Source organism: Martes martes (assembly GCF_963455335.1).
Source record: "Martes martes genome assembly, chromosome: 8".
Classification (NCBI taxonomy): Eukaryota; Metazoa; Chordata; class Mammalia; order Carnivora; family Mustelidae; genus Martes; species Martes martes.
The window spans coordinates 77,182,539-77,196,506 of NC_137895.1; the positions used below are offsets into that span (position 1 = coordinate 77,182,539).

The window sequence follows — 13,968 nt, forward strand, 5'->3', positions numbered from 1 at the left end:
AAAGGAGAAAAAAATTGGTGACATTCACCAAAAAAAAGTCAGATCCTACTTTTCATCCTTATTCTTTCACCACATTGGAGTCATTCCTCAGGAAGAGAAATAATACTTCTCAAATGAGTCTGTTCCTCCAAGTCACTCCTCTTTACTTTCTTCTTCAGTAGGTTCCTGGTTTTGCCTAACCCCATTGTATTTCCAGATACTCTTACTGAGAGTCCTCCTAAACCTGAAGAAAAAGTTGAGGATATTGTAGTTTTTAGGGTTGTCAGAATACTTATGCAGGCTACTACCGATATCCATTGGGGGCGTTTACCACAGAAGTCCTGGAGCACATGCAAACGCCACCATGTGAAAATAGGGAATTGACGTTCATAGGTTCCACCAAACCAGCTGAGAAGTATCACGTCCAAAAGGGAGTTAGTAGATGAAAGATAAAATTTAATGAAAATCTTTTTCTATTGACTAGAAAGTGACTATTTTCCTTTTGGCCTTCATATTAGATCTTGACCCTTTCCCGCCTGAGGAGCGTCCTGAGGTCAGGGTGAAGGAAGGGAAGGGAATGGTGCTTCTCTGCGATCCTCCGTACCACTTTCCAGGTAAATTTAAGTTCCTCTGTGACTGTATGCATTTATTCAATGAATGGCTATATGTTAATTTTCTTAACAATAATGGTACATTTATGATAAAATAAGACTCAAGATTTGCCTAAACCTTGTAATGCATTGCTTACAAATGGTTAGAGACACTTCCAGGCTCTTTAGTCACTTGGCCCTAATTCCAAAGATCTGTAATCATTTTGGTTTATACACAACACATATGTTAGATTGTGTCCTCATTAACATTCCTCTTATAAAGGAGAAAATATGATAGATTTTTTACAAATTATTTTTAGAATTTTAGAATAGAACAGTGCCAAGGAGTGATATATAATTAGTCCGTAATTTCATTAAAAATATTACACCTACAATATTCTGTGAATTATAAAAATGCTAGAAAAAGATAAAGACATAATATATTATTAATCTATTTAGGAGCATCTAACTACAAGAATAATCCTCCAGTTTAAAAAGGGGTTAAATTAAGTGTCATCTGTAGCAAGTTTTGACCTTTGAATATGTGTTTCCTGTAATTTGATATGGCTAAAATAAAAGCCACTGAAGTGCTAATTAAAAGATAAGCACCTTATATATGTTCATTAGTTTTCACTTATTTTATCAAATATCTTCTTGAAATAATATGTAAATACTACTTTTCACAATGAACAAATAATGTTTTATATTCTTAGAGTTCTAATATTATGTCATAAATTTGAGTTTAAAGACCCCATAAAGAACAGGATGTTACAAATCATTTTGTATGGAATATATTGATGATATATAGAGAGAGAGGTGAACATATGTAAATGTATAATGCATATCATAAAATATATGCTTATATGTATAAGCATATATAAGCATATATATAAGCATATATATATAAGCATATATATACATATATACATACATATACATCTATATGTATTCTATTCCAAATTATATGTATATAAATTCTGGTTGTTTATATATCAAATGTCAGTAATTTTCTCTCCAATAAAACAGGAAAAGGACTATTCAATGGTAAGTATAGGAGAAGCATAGAATTCAAAATGATGTAACAACATTTCAGTGAGAGAATAGTCTTTTTCTTTGATGAACTGCTAAAACTATGGGGGAAAGATCACCTCATCGCCACAGCATTTCCCACAAATGAAACAAATGATCATAAATAGCCGATGACCACATTTGACTACATTCAGCACTAGATGGGCTTCATCTCATTGCTCATTCATTCAACAAATTTCTTGCGAGCACTTGTTACACAGTTATGTGTGCTAAGCACTGTCTGTGCCACAAGAATACCTCAGTGAGTGATACTTAAGATCCACCTGCCCTCAGAGATTTGCTAACGGCAGAGACAGCCAATATACAAGACACATAGATAACAGGTATATTATGCCTAGATATTGGCAGGTAAGCACTAGGAAGAAAAACCTGTGCAGGGAAGGGGGAAGAGTAAGTGTGAAAGGGCTGGTTGAACTTTTATCAAGGACAATACTGTGAAGGTAACTTTGAATAAAGGCCTGAAGGAAATGGAGACGCTAACAGTGCAGATGTGTGAGGGAAGGACATACCAGGCAGATGCAACAAAGGCATGAAATGGAACTATCAAGGAAGACCAAGGAAGCCAGAGGGGCTGGACTAGAGTTCATAAGACAGAAAGTAATAGGAAATGAAACTGGAGAGTTACAAGAGCTATATCGCATAGGACTTTCTATTTCATAGTAATTACACTGGCTTTAACTTCAGTGAGATTTACTTTGGAGGGCTTTGACAAGAGGGGTCACATGACATTGCTTAAGTTATGGAAAGGTGGGTCTGGCTACTGTTTTAATCAAAGACTTTGGGGAAATTCTAAATCTGTAATTCAAAATAGGAGTATAAAAGGAAAAAAGATATAAAGACACTGTGGCTAGCAAACTTTTTTTTTTAAATGCAGTAAGGAAAATGGGTCATGAGTTTGGGAATTATCAGACCTAGATTAAAAATCCCAATTCTACTTACCAATTATGAAATTCTAAGCAAAACATTTAACTGCTCTGAGTTTCATCAATGAAATAGAAGTTAGAATATTAATAGGCCATAAAATAATTGAGAGAGAAAGATAAATATAATTTCTTAGCACCACGCTTATATTCATTCAAAATATGGTAGCTTTTGGAACATTTGCACTATTTGTCTTGGTCTACTTCCAACATTTGTTCTACAATAGCCTAGATTAGATTATGCCCTAGCTTGTTCCTAGAAAACAAAATTTTTGCTTTTGAAGAAGAATTTAATATTTAGAAGACAATATTTCCTCCCAGATGATCTTAGCTACCGCTGGCTTCTAAATGAATTTCCTGTATTTATCACAATGGATAAACGAAGATTTGTGTCTCAGACAAATGGAAATCTCTACATTGCAAATGTTGAGGCATCAGACAAAGGCAATTATTCCTGCTTTGTATCCAGTCCTTCTATTACAAAGAGCGTGTTCAGCAAATTTATCCCACTCATTCCACTACCTGAACGTAAGTATCTTCTTTGTTACACACTGTTTTTGCAGGTTGTCTGCTTATGGAGCAGTTATAATGATGAAAAGAAATATCCAGTGGAAACACTAGCTAGCTATACAGTCAGGGCAAACAGAAGACACCCACTTTGAAAGTCTTGGTCATTCCTTACTTTTTCTGATAGAGATTTACATGATAAAAACCCCCAAGATGGTTGAGTTTGGACTGGTTTCCTCTAGTTCAGAGAATGCATAGGGTTCTGATTTATTAGCAAAATATCCATATATTAGTTACAGGGGGAATCACTGGTCTCTGCTTTTTTTCATATCCAAAGTAACTTCATGAAAGAGAACAAATGATTAGATCAACAGAAACTATAGTGATTACAGAATTGGGGAAAAAAATGAAGTTGTATTCTTTTGATATTTTTAAGGAACTATTTATATGAAGCAAATACGTATATAAATTGCCTTTCTACTATGAATAAGTAGCATAGGTACCATATTTGTTTTTTATTTCATAATACTCTTTTATTTATACATTTATGTAGATGTTTTATTTCATTTTATTTATTTTTTATTATTATCTTTTTTTATTATGTTGTTAGCTAACATATAGTACATCATATCTGATGGCCACTGGCAGACCTGAATGGCTTCCAAGATTCCAGTTGAACTACATCCTTTTTTAATGCATTCTCTTCCTAAGAGAATCAGATTTCAATATATTTGCTTACTTCACATTGTTTTCATCACAGTCCTGCTGTTACCACTCATGTCAGTGGGTTCAGGCTTCTGAAGAAATGCTGGGTTTTGTTGTTCACAGAGTTAGGTTTGGTTCCTGCCTCCACTCTTTAAGTAGGGTATTACAGTGGGGGAAAATGTCATTGTACCACCGCGATTCCATTTTTACTGCTCTTCTCGATTGTGGTCATGTGGTTGGAATTCAATAAATATTTTTTGACTTCTGGCTCTTTTGTCTCTCCACAACCTTGGGAGATGCTCTCATCCACTACTTTATAGAATTATAAGGAGTCATCATGTAAAAAATTCCTCAAGTGTCTCTCCTACTCTACCCAAGAAATTCATCTCTTCTATTTACTTCTTACTATTGACTCTGTGGAGGAAGAATTTCTCCTCGTGTTCTGGCTAATTCCTCTAGCTGCATTGGTTCATTTAACATTTAATTGATTTAGGAACTTCCCTATATCACTTATTTTCTGCTTTTTTTTCTGAATCTTTAAACTCTCCTCCATACCTTTCCCTCTGTGTATTCTTTTGTATTCAGTACAATCTTGATGACTTCTTATTTGCTAAATCCAAAGAATGATTTTCAGTTCTGATTCTCTATGAACTTTGACACTGTTGATCTCCTATACCTCTCTTGAACTCTTCTTTCTTTTCCTAATTTTCCCAACTCCTACCATTCCCTTACCTCCCACCTGCCTCAGGACCCTCCCCCACATCTTCCTCCTTCTTATATTTCTCTCTAATTTTTTTCCAGATATTCTCACCAACTTAAACCTTTTCAGCAGTATCCCTGTGGAGATGACTCCACATTCATATCTCCAAAACTTTTCTCTTTAAGACTTAATTCTATCTATGTCTGGGACTTGTCATACAGAAGGTTCTCAGGAATGTTAAGCTCAAAATTTTCCAGACACATCTGTCATCTCTAAAACTTCTGGTGTTCTTTGTCTCATTTGGTGATACCGTCATGTTTCTAACTCAGGATAGCATTTTTAATCATATATTCTCTTCCCCTCATCCTCCAGACAGCTAATCCAGTGGTCCCCAGTTAGTATTTAAGCACTTGGGAAACTTGCAGAAATTTGGAACCCAGAAACACTGATTCAGCAGGTCTGTAATGTGACCCAGGAATTTGTAGGTTCAGCATACATCCCAGGTGATTCTGATGAATTGGATCTTTGATCTACCCCTCAAGAAAACATTGACCCAAAGGGCAGTCTTGCTGATTCTGCCTCTCAAAGTCAACTTGGATCGGTTCTTTCCTTTTTGTTCCCACTGCTCAAAGCCCCCACCTGTTTTGCAAGAAGTAATGACCTAGCTTCCCTTAGACTTTCTTCCGTATTTCTCTTCTCCATGCCCCATTCTCTGAAACTTCTGACAAGTCTTTCTACTTAAACCAAAGGTGATATTCATATTACTTCTCTTACCAAAACCCACCAGTGGTTACTCATTGAGAAAATCAGCCTCAAAATGTTTGATGTCACAGTTTCAAGCCTTCTAGATAATAGGTTCAAGTCATCTTCAACTACATATACTTTTTTTTTTTCAACTACATATACTTTGAGATCTCTTGAATTCCTAGACTTTAAAAAAAATCCCCTTCATATTCCTGGAGCTTTGTCATAATATACTGTTTCCTCAGCCTGAGCTGGTCTGGTGAAGTCACACGCTCTTCTTGCCTGAAATTCCCATAGCCCCTGCATATTCAGTAGTCTTTCTTAGCTGCCACTCTTTAAGACTATTTATTTTCATTTTGGCTTGTATTTTAGGACATGGTATATCTATTTGTCTCTAAGGTTTCATACAGTATAAAGTACCTATTCACGCTGTAATCTTAATGTATTTCACCTTTCTGAGCCTGTTTTTTCCCCTATAAGATTAAGGGAAAAATAGACCTTGCAGTAGAGATGTGCTCAATGAACTCAATAAAGGAACTATATTGATGAGCCCAGTAATGGTCTGAATAAGCACTCTTCTTTCCCTTTCTCCTTCCCTCTCTTCAACTCATTTCCCTTTTGCATGTGCCCCCACATGCACATCTTTCTTCAATTCTCCTTCTTTTCTTGCCTGTCCTCTTTCTTTTCCACTCTTCTCTCTTTCTTCGTTTCTTCTCCCTCATTTGCTTTCTTGTTTCTCTTCCATCCTGAGTCCCATGTAGCACCTGGCACAATGTTTTACACATGTTTGATGCTCTCTAGAGACATCTTGGATTTTTTTTTTGGTGTATTGAGTCAGAGTAGTTACAGAACTGTCAGAATGGGCCAATATGATTGGAAATGCTTGATGAAATTTATGCTATATACATACTGTGCATAAACAAATCTGTGCATTGTGTTATGATCAGGTATTTTCCAGTACTTATACAGAGAAATGCTGTGCATATTGAAGTAATTCTATAAAAGTCACAATATTTTAAAAAGCTCTCTTTATTCTGCCTAATCATTAGTGGATGGTTGTATTTTTCTTAATATTAGGAACAACAAAACCATATCCTGCTGATATCGTAGTTCAGTTCAAGGACATATATGCACTGATGGGCCAAAATGTAACATTAGAGTGTTTTGCACTTGGCAAGTAAGTATACTTATACTTTTTATTAGTATATGTAGAAATATATTCATTTTTGTACCATTTTAGGAAATAAATGATGTAATTGTTTAGGCGTATACTAACAAAGTAATTGACTTTGAAATGTGGACACTTAGCTTTTGTTATTTCCTATTTAAAGTCCTGTTCCTGATATCCGTTGGCGGAAGGTCCTAGAACCAATGCCAAGTACTGCTGAGATCAGCACCTCTGGGGCTGTCCTCAAGATCTTCAACATTCAGCTGGAAGATGAAGGCACATATGAATGTGAGGCTGAGAACAACAGAGGAAAGGATAAACACCAGGCAAGAATTTATGTTCAAGGTAGACATGTTGTTTCCATTTTTATATATTGCATCAATATCTTACTTATAGCCATTTCCATACTTGAAAGGTGAGTATGTAATGAATAACAGTTTGGAAACAGTGATGTATAGTACATTATGCAAAAAGAAAATATCTATCTTATGTCTAATTAAGTCTCAAATATGGCTTATACTATTACCATCATACTAACATCAATGGATTATTGGAGTGTTCTTGATAATTTTCAGAAAATACAATTAATGTAACTTGCATATTCCCTTCATTCTTCTTTTTTTTCCAATACCTTTTTATCTGTAGAAGAAACTATACACAATGAGTTGGTCCAAGTAACTGGCTTGCAAACTTGTATATGTTTCAAAACCACCTGGAGGACTTGTTAAAACACGGATGGTTGGTTCCCAGAGTTTCTGAGTTACAAGTTCTATTTGGGGTCTAAGATTTTTATTTCTAACAAGGTCTTAGGAGATACTAATGCTACCAGACCAGGATCCACAGTCTGAGAACCACCACTCTAAGGAAACTTTTTTTTTTTGGACACATTTTTCTTGACATAAGTATTTGGCTCAGACACGTTGAAATAAACTTATATTTAGGAGAGTGGAATGCTGTTTTTCAGGGAACACTTGAAACTTTTCAGACTGAAATAATTTCTATAATGTTCCACGATATGAAACATATAGGTCACAACTGAGTTAATGTCCAAGGTTTCAATAAGACTATTCATTTAAAGGATAAGCATACATTGAGTGTCAACTTAGAGGCACACGCTATGACTGGAACAAGGAGAAGCAGATAAGAGAAACATTCTTTCTGTCCTTGAGGTATTCATACTGTATTCATACTCTATACAAAACCTCCAAATGTATACAAGCATACACAGGGAATGAAATACACTTCCACACACATGCATATGCACACACACAATAATAAAGTAACAAAGTAATACATAGTGATAAAGAAAATTGCAAGTACACTATGGAAATAAATACAGGATATTGATAAAGTGGTGAGAGGTACCTTAGCCACACTGAGAAGATGGATGATAGGAAAAATGGGAGGTGATGCCTAGCCAAGCTGGAATACCAGAATGAGGAGACAGCCTATGGCCACCGCCCAGAGCCCAGGCCTCTGTCTACACAGGGAGGAAGTAAGTGTCTCCAGTGGCCTAGAAGATGGAACCTCACCACCATCATCTCATAGTATCCAGCAGGATTAGGCTCATCTTGCCTTTTCCCTGTTTGTTTCTTTTGGCATGGAGAGTCATGGCCTCTAGGCCTCCCTCATCACCTGGACGTTAAGAGCCGCACAGCTCTGCACGTGTCCTGCTCTATCTCCATCTCCTCCCCATCCCCAGCTTCTGAAACCTTTGCACCGTGCTTTCTCCAACACACAGTCTGCATTGTCACAATCCCCTATATTCTTCACGTCTATATAACTTCTACTCTGAACTTCTCACCCTAACTAAAACATGGTTCTCCCGTAAAGACACTGCTTCCTATCAAATAGTCGCTAATTTTTCTTCCACAGCTCTCATCCCGTTTGACTTTTAACTGCTTTTCTTGTTCCTCATGCCATTTCTAGGCTATCTACCCTCTTTCCTTGAAATATCTGGTGAAAAATCTATCTGGACCATGCCCCTTGTTTCTTTAAAGTTTTTACTCTTGGCAGGTCTTACAAACTACAACATTACTCTTGACATTCTTCATGACATCAGAATCAACGTAGACTATGATTATTTTTTTAGTAGTTTTGCCTCTCAGTTCCATTGAACTCCTCTTCTCTAATGATCTTGTCCCTCAATCTACCTCAGCAGCCCACTCCCACCGCCACACTTTAGACCTCATCGTTACCAAAAAGTACAATCCCTTTAGAATCTCAGTCTCACATATTTCTTCACTAACCTCTACCTCTTATCTTTCTAGTTCAGTTTCTCTAATACCCTGCGATACCAGGAACTACGATCAATTCATCTACCAATGGTTTAACTTTCCTTCACGTCCCCTGACCCCTACTCATCTCTTCTCTAAATCTGATCAATCATTACTATTCCCCTGCACACCATCCCAGTGCACTCACCACTCTGTACTTTGTCTTACTACCTTTATAAAAGGCTAACCCTGGAAAAATCTAGCTCTCTGCCTAGCAGTGCCTGAACCCAGGAACTTGAGTATGATTTGAGATAAACACTAGTACACTGATGAGTTCATTTTAAATTAATGATCATTAGCTTCAAGTGGGTCTTTAGGGTTGCCCAGGAATTATACTACAGTTCCCAAGGTGCACCGAGGTCCACTTATCCCACTCTTTTGGATGATCCTCTCACGCTTTCACAATTTCCTTTCAACTCTTAATACCTCCTCCTCCAACCTTATGCTCAGCTGATAACTTGGCTGCTTCTTTCACAGAGAAAATGAAAGTTCAAGTTAGAACTTCCACAAGCTCCCACCCCACATCTACCCAATACTGGCATCTTTAACCCTGTCTCTTATTGCTATGGATTCAGCTGCTATCTGAGGTCAACACCTCTACTCTGCTTGATTATACCCTCCCACTTACTGTTTTTCCAACAATTCCCTCTCCTGACGGCAAAAGCAATGTTTTTTCTTCACCGGATCACTTCCATCAGTGTATAGTGGCTCTTGTTCTTCCTTCTTAACTCTGCCTGCTGCTCCATTTCACTTCTTTTTATCTCCCCAAAAGGTAATAGAAATATTGACAGATTTAACCTATACTTTCTAGAAGTGTTGTTTTCCATTTTTCTTCTTTTTTAAAAGCACTCTTATTTAATTTTCATCCCTACTTCTCTGCTGGAATCTTTCTTTCCATGACCTCCAATAACATCATGTTGCTGAAGTGGATGGCACTTCTCAGCTGTATCTTACTTGATCCAACAGCAGCAGTCACCACTGTGGACCATGCACTCCTCCATCATTCACTTTCTGTGCTTGGTATCTGGAACCTACACTTTGCTAATGTCCTTGTATACTGCTTGTGTTTTCCTCCTCACTCCATGCCCTCCAAACATGGGAGCAATCAGGGTTTGTCTCTGAAAGTCTTCTTGATTTAATTCACAACTTTTATGATTTCATTCATCATCCAGGCTTTAATTAGGCTCTACACCCTAAAAGTTCTGACCCAGTCACCTCCTCTGAACTCCAGACTTGTGCATTAAGTACACCAATAAAATTCACTTGGTACATATAAAATATGCATGGATGGCCTCCTTAAGTGAGGAAAATTCCGGTTAGACTCTTAAATTTGTTAGATAAAGCTGTCACTCTACCAGGTTTCTAGAGCTTACAAATCTGTTTTTATTCATACATCTTAAGAAAACTGCATTCCAGGTTCTTAGCAGAGTTCCAAACTATCTAATATCTAATTCCTTAGAAGAAGCAAGGTGACAGAGCAGATATTTATAAGGGAATATTATTAAGGGAGCTATTATTTCTCCTTTACTAATCAAGGGCATTCACTTTTCTCTTTTGGTCTAATCAAACACCCAGAAGTTTACATAATTAAATATAGATAGAATGTATCAAGTAGATTCAATTATTTAGTCTTCTCATTGTATTTTTCAATGTGATATTTTGTGTCACCTGTTTGAGGCCAAGGCAGGGAAAGTGCTCATATTCCTGTTTTATTGCCAAGATTGTGTACATAATAAAACCTCAATCAATTAACATAGTATTCTTATCAATATTTAATTTTTATAACTATCTACATGTTACAAAAATGTAATGATAAGTGAAAATATACTAAATATGATTATAGTACTATAAGTATATATATGCATATAATGTTGATGGGGTTCAGTGAGATCATAGAAATGTTTTATGTTCTTTTTATTTATATGCACTACTTTCTATAAGTTATATATGTTATTTTGTCATAAAATGTATATATCAAAGTTTTCTTTTTCAAAGAAAATACAATACTCCCTCTACTCAGGATTCTCTCCTCCTACCTCCTTCTTTATTTTATTTATTTGCATTTATTTAAAGAATTTCACTTAAATAACTTAAATGCTCAAAAAGATTATCACATTGTTCATTGAAATATATTTTCTTTTGGGAAATACCTAGCATTTTTCTTTAGGTACCAGAAAATCAGATCATCGATTTCACTCAAGCATAGATTTCAGCAATTATACTACTGTATATAGTTTCTAATATTGAAAGAATACTTAAGTGATCAAGTCATTTTTCTAATCCTACAGTAAGATGTGACAGGGGCTGCTAGATGAAAGTTACATCAAAAGGAGGATACCTGAGGAAATGGAAAAAAAAATGTGATTCTTTATTCTAAGGGGAAGACATAATGCCACAGCAATGAAGACATAATTCTTCAAAACCTTAATTGTCATTTTGAAATATTTAAGTTATAAGAAGAAGATCAATTATTTTATTGTTATTCATGAATTAGCTTTCTAACAAACATGGTTCACAAAGAAAAAGATTATGAATTAAGTTATAATTACTTCATGTTATAACAGTGTAGGACAAAGTTTACCTGCAGACCTAGGCTCTCATACTGATTTTATGGCATATGTGATATCTGATGTATTCTCCAGAAGGTCAACTAAATGTAATATTTGTATTCTCGAGATTATTTTGAGTGTTGAGATTTTCATTTGACATTTGCAATATTCTTTACTTTTCAGCATTTCCTGAGTGGGTAGAACATATCAATGACACAGAGGTGGATATAGGCAGTGATCTCTATTGGCCTTGTGTGGCCACAGGGAAGCCCATCCCTACAATCCGATGGCTGAAAAATGGATATGCGGTATGTATGTTCGGCTGTTGTGCAGTTCTTGAATCCATGTTCAGGCAACATTTCCAGGGGTTCTGGGATAAATTCAACAGAGTAAGGGTACCTGGGCCCTGAAATTAAAAAAAAAAAAAAAAGTCTCTGAAGAAGGCAAACAAGAAAGTGAGCGTAAAGTATCTTCAGCTTAATCAACTTTCTGCAATCTTATATCTACCTTCTCTCTCTCTTTCTCTCTCCTTATTTTTCCCTTTGTTCCACATTTTACCCTTCTTCCTACTCATCCATCTCTACTACCTGATATTGTCCTCTTTTTTTGGCCACTGTTTCCCTGACCCCACAGAAACAGAGGTAAGAGGGAAGGTTCTACCTTTAGCCCTGGGGACAAGTAGCAGCAGTGGGGCCTTTCTCTACCTTCCCTCTGTAATCTCCCAGCTGGGCCAGGAGGGAAACAGTGGACTCTCAACTCAGTACGATGACTAGAACAAGAGCCACTGGGCATGGTAAGTGGGTTTTACTTTCCCATGCCGTGAAAAGCCTACCGTCTTCGACTTAGTTAACAGTGGGAGCAAAATAATGTCTCTAAATGAAAAGTCAAACGAGGCCAAACCTAAATAAAACGTTTATATTAAAGTTTATCAAGGAAATGTATTTTACTTTGTGTTCTTTTCAGTATCATAAAGGGGAATTGAGACTGTATGATGTGACTTTTGAAAATGCTGGCATGTACCAGTGCATAGCTGAAAACACACATGGAGCCATTTATGCAAACGCGGAGCTGAAGATCTTGGGTCAGTATCCTTCCTAGTTTCTGTTAACTTCCGCAAAGAAAGCAACGCCTTCAACCATGATCGTAGAGTTTCTGTAGATCATATTTGATTATTTCTTGAATTGCTAAAGTTAAAAACTTTCGAAATGGGGTTTGGGACAGGATAATATTACTGTTTTATATATTTTTTTCTTTCATTAGAGAACAGCAAATAAATTAGGGGCAACACGGAGTGCAATAGTCTTAAAATTTTTTTTAAGCAAACTTTACACATGCCAGTTTTTACGAGTCTTGTTTCTCCTGTGTCTGGGCTCTTAAATACTGCTTGAAAATCACGTTGCGATGGATGATGCTTCCACAATGCGTATGACCCAGGCTCAGATGGATCTTGAACACTTGCTAGTTTTCGTGTTCTTTGGATCTCATGGCCTGAAATTGCTACTTAAAATCTATAATTTTAATTTAGTTTTCCTCAAGGTCTCTATTCCACCTCGACTCCCACTTTGGTATTGCTTTCTTACTCCTCCATGAAAATTGAAACCCTTTGAAATAAAATGTTTCAATTTCCCACCCCTCATTCAAAAGTATCTAAATCTTTACTACACTTGTCCTTTCATATTCTCCATCCAGAGGAATAAGCATTTCCTTTCCAAAAATAGGCATACCTCCTATGATGGCACTTCAAAGTACTGCAGTTTTACAAATTAAAGGTTTGTGCCAACCCTGCATCAGGCTAGTCTATTGGGGCCGTATATCCAACAGCATTTGCTTACTTTGTGTCTCTGTGTCAAAAGATTTCAAACCTTTTCATTATCATATTTGGTATGTTGATATGTGATCATTGATCTTTGATATTACTATTGTAATTGTTTTCAGTCACCATGAACCACACTTGTATAAGATAGTGAACCTAATCAATAAATGTGTGTGTTCTGATTGCCCCACCAACCGGCCTTTTCCCCATCTCTCTCCCTTACCTTGGGCCTCCCTATTCTCTGAGGCACAACGGTACTGACTTTAGGCCAATGCCCTCTAAGTGTTCAAGTGAAAGAGACATCTCTCACTCTCACACAAAAGCTAGAAATGATTAAGCTAGTGAGGAAGGAATATCAAAAGCTTACAGAGGCTGAAAGCTAGGCCCCTGGTACTAATCAGTTAGCCAAGTTGTGAATGCAAAAGTACAGTTCTTGGGATTAAAAGTGTTACTCCAGCAAACACATGAATGATAAGAAAGCAGAACAGTCTTATTGCTGATATGGAGAAAGTTTAGTGGTCTGAGGAGATCAGAACAGCCACAGCATTCCCTTAAACCAGAGCTTAATCCAAAGCAAGGCTCTAACTCTTTAATTCTGTGAAGGCTGAGAGGGGTAAGAAAGCTGTAGAAGAAAAGGCTAACACTCTTGTTGGGGGCTAATGCAGCTGGTGACTTCAAGTTGAAGCCAATGCTCATTTGCCATTCTGAAAATCCTAGGGCCATTAAGAATTATGCTACATTTAATCTGCCTGTGCTCTGAATGTTTTGTTGCCATCCAACAAAGCCTGTATGACAAAACATCTGTTGACAACAGTTTACTGAGTATTTTAAGCCCTCTGAACGTGGAGTCTGCTTAAGATTCTCTTTCCTACTCCCTCTGCCCCTCCCTGCTAGTGCTGGCGCACTCTCTCTCTCTCTAAAAGTAAAT

At 36.7% G+C, this 13,968-nt stretch overlaps 1 protein-coding gene across 3 annotated transcripts in view; it reads left to right on the top strand.

The window, feature by feature from the left end:
• The window catches only part of CNTN1 (contactin 1), a gene marked incomplete at both ends in the record, with an annotated part of 164,621 nt that overhangs the window by 16,736 nt on the left and 133,917 nt on the right, over positions 1-13,968 (top strand). For all 3 annotated transcript variants that reach the window (XM_080811380.1, XM_080811381.1, XM_080811382.1), the window contains 6 exons: positions 498-593; positions 2,900-3,106; positions 6,312-6,411; positions 6,566-6,747; positions 11,411-11,535; positions 12,191-12,308. In XM_080811380.1, the coding sequence (XP_080667506.1) occupies positions 498-593; positions 2,900-3,106; positions 6,312-6,411; positions 6,566-6,747; positions 11,411-11,535; positions 12,191-12,308 (828 nt within the window). The remainder of the gene's footprint in view (positions 1-497; positions 594-2,899; positions 3,107-6,311; positions 6,412-6,565; positions 6,748-11,410; positions 11,536-12,190; positions 12,309-13,968) is intronic.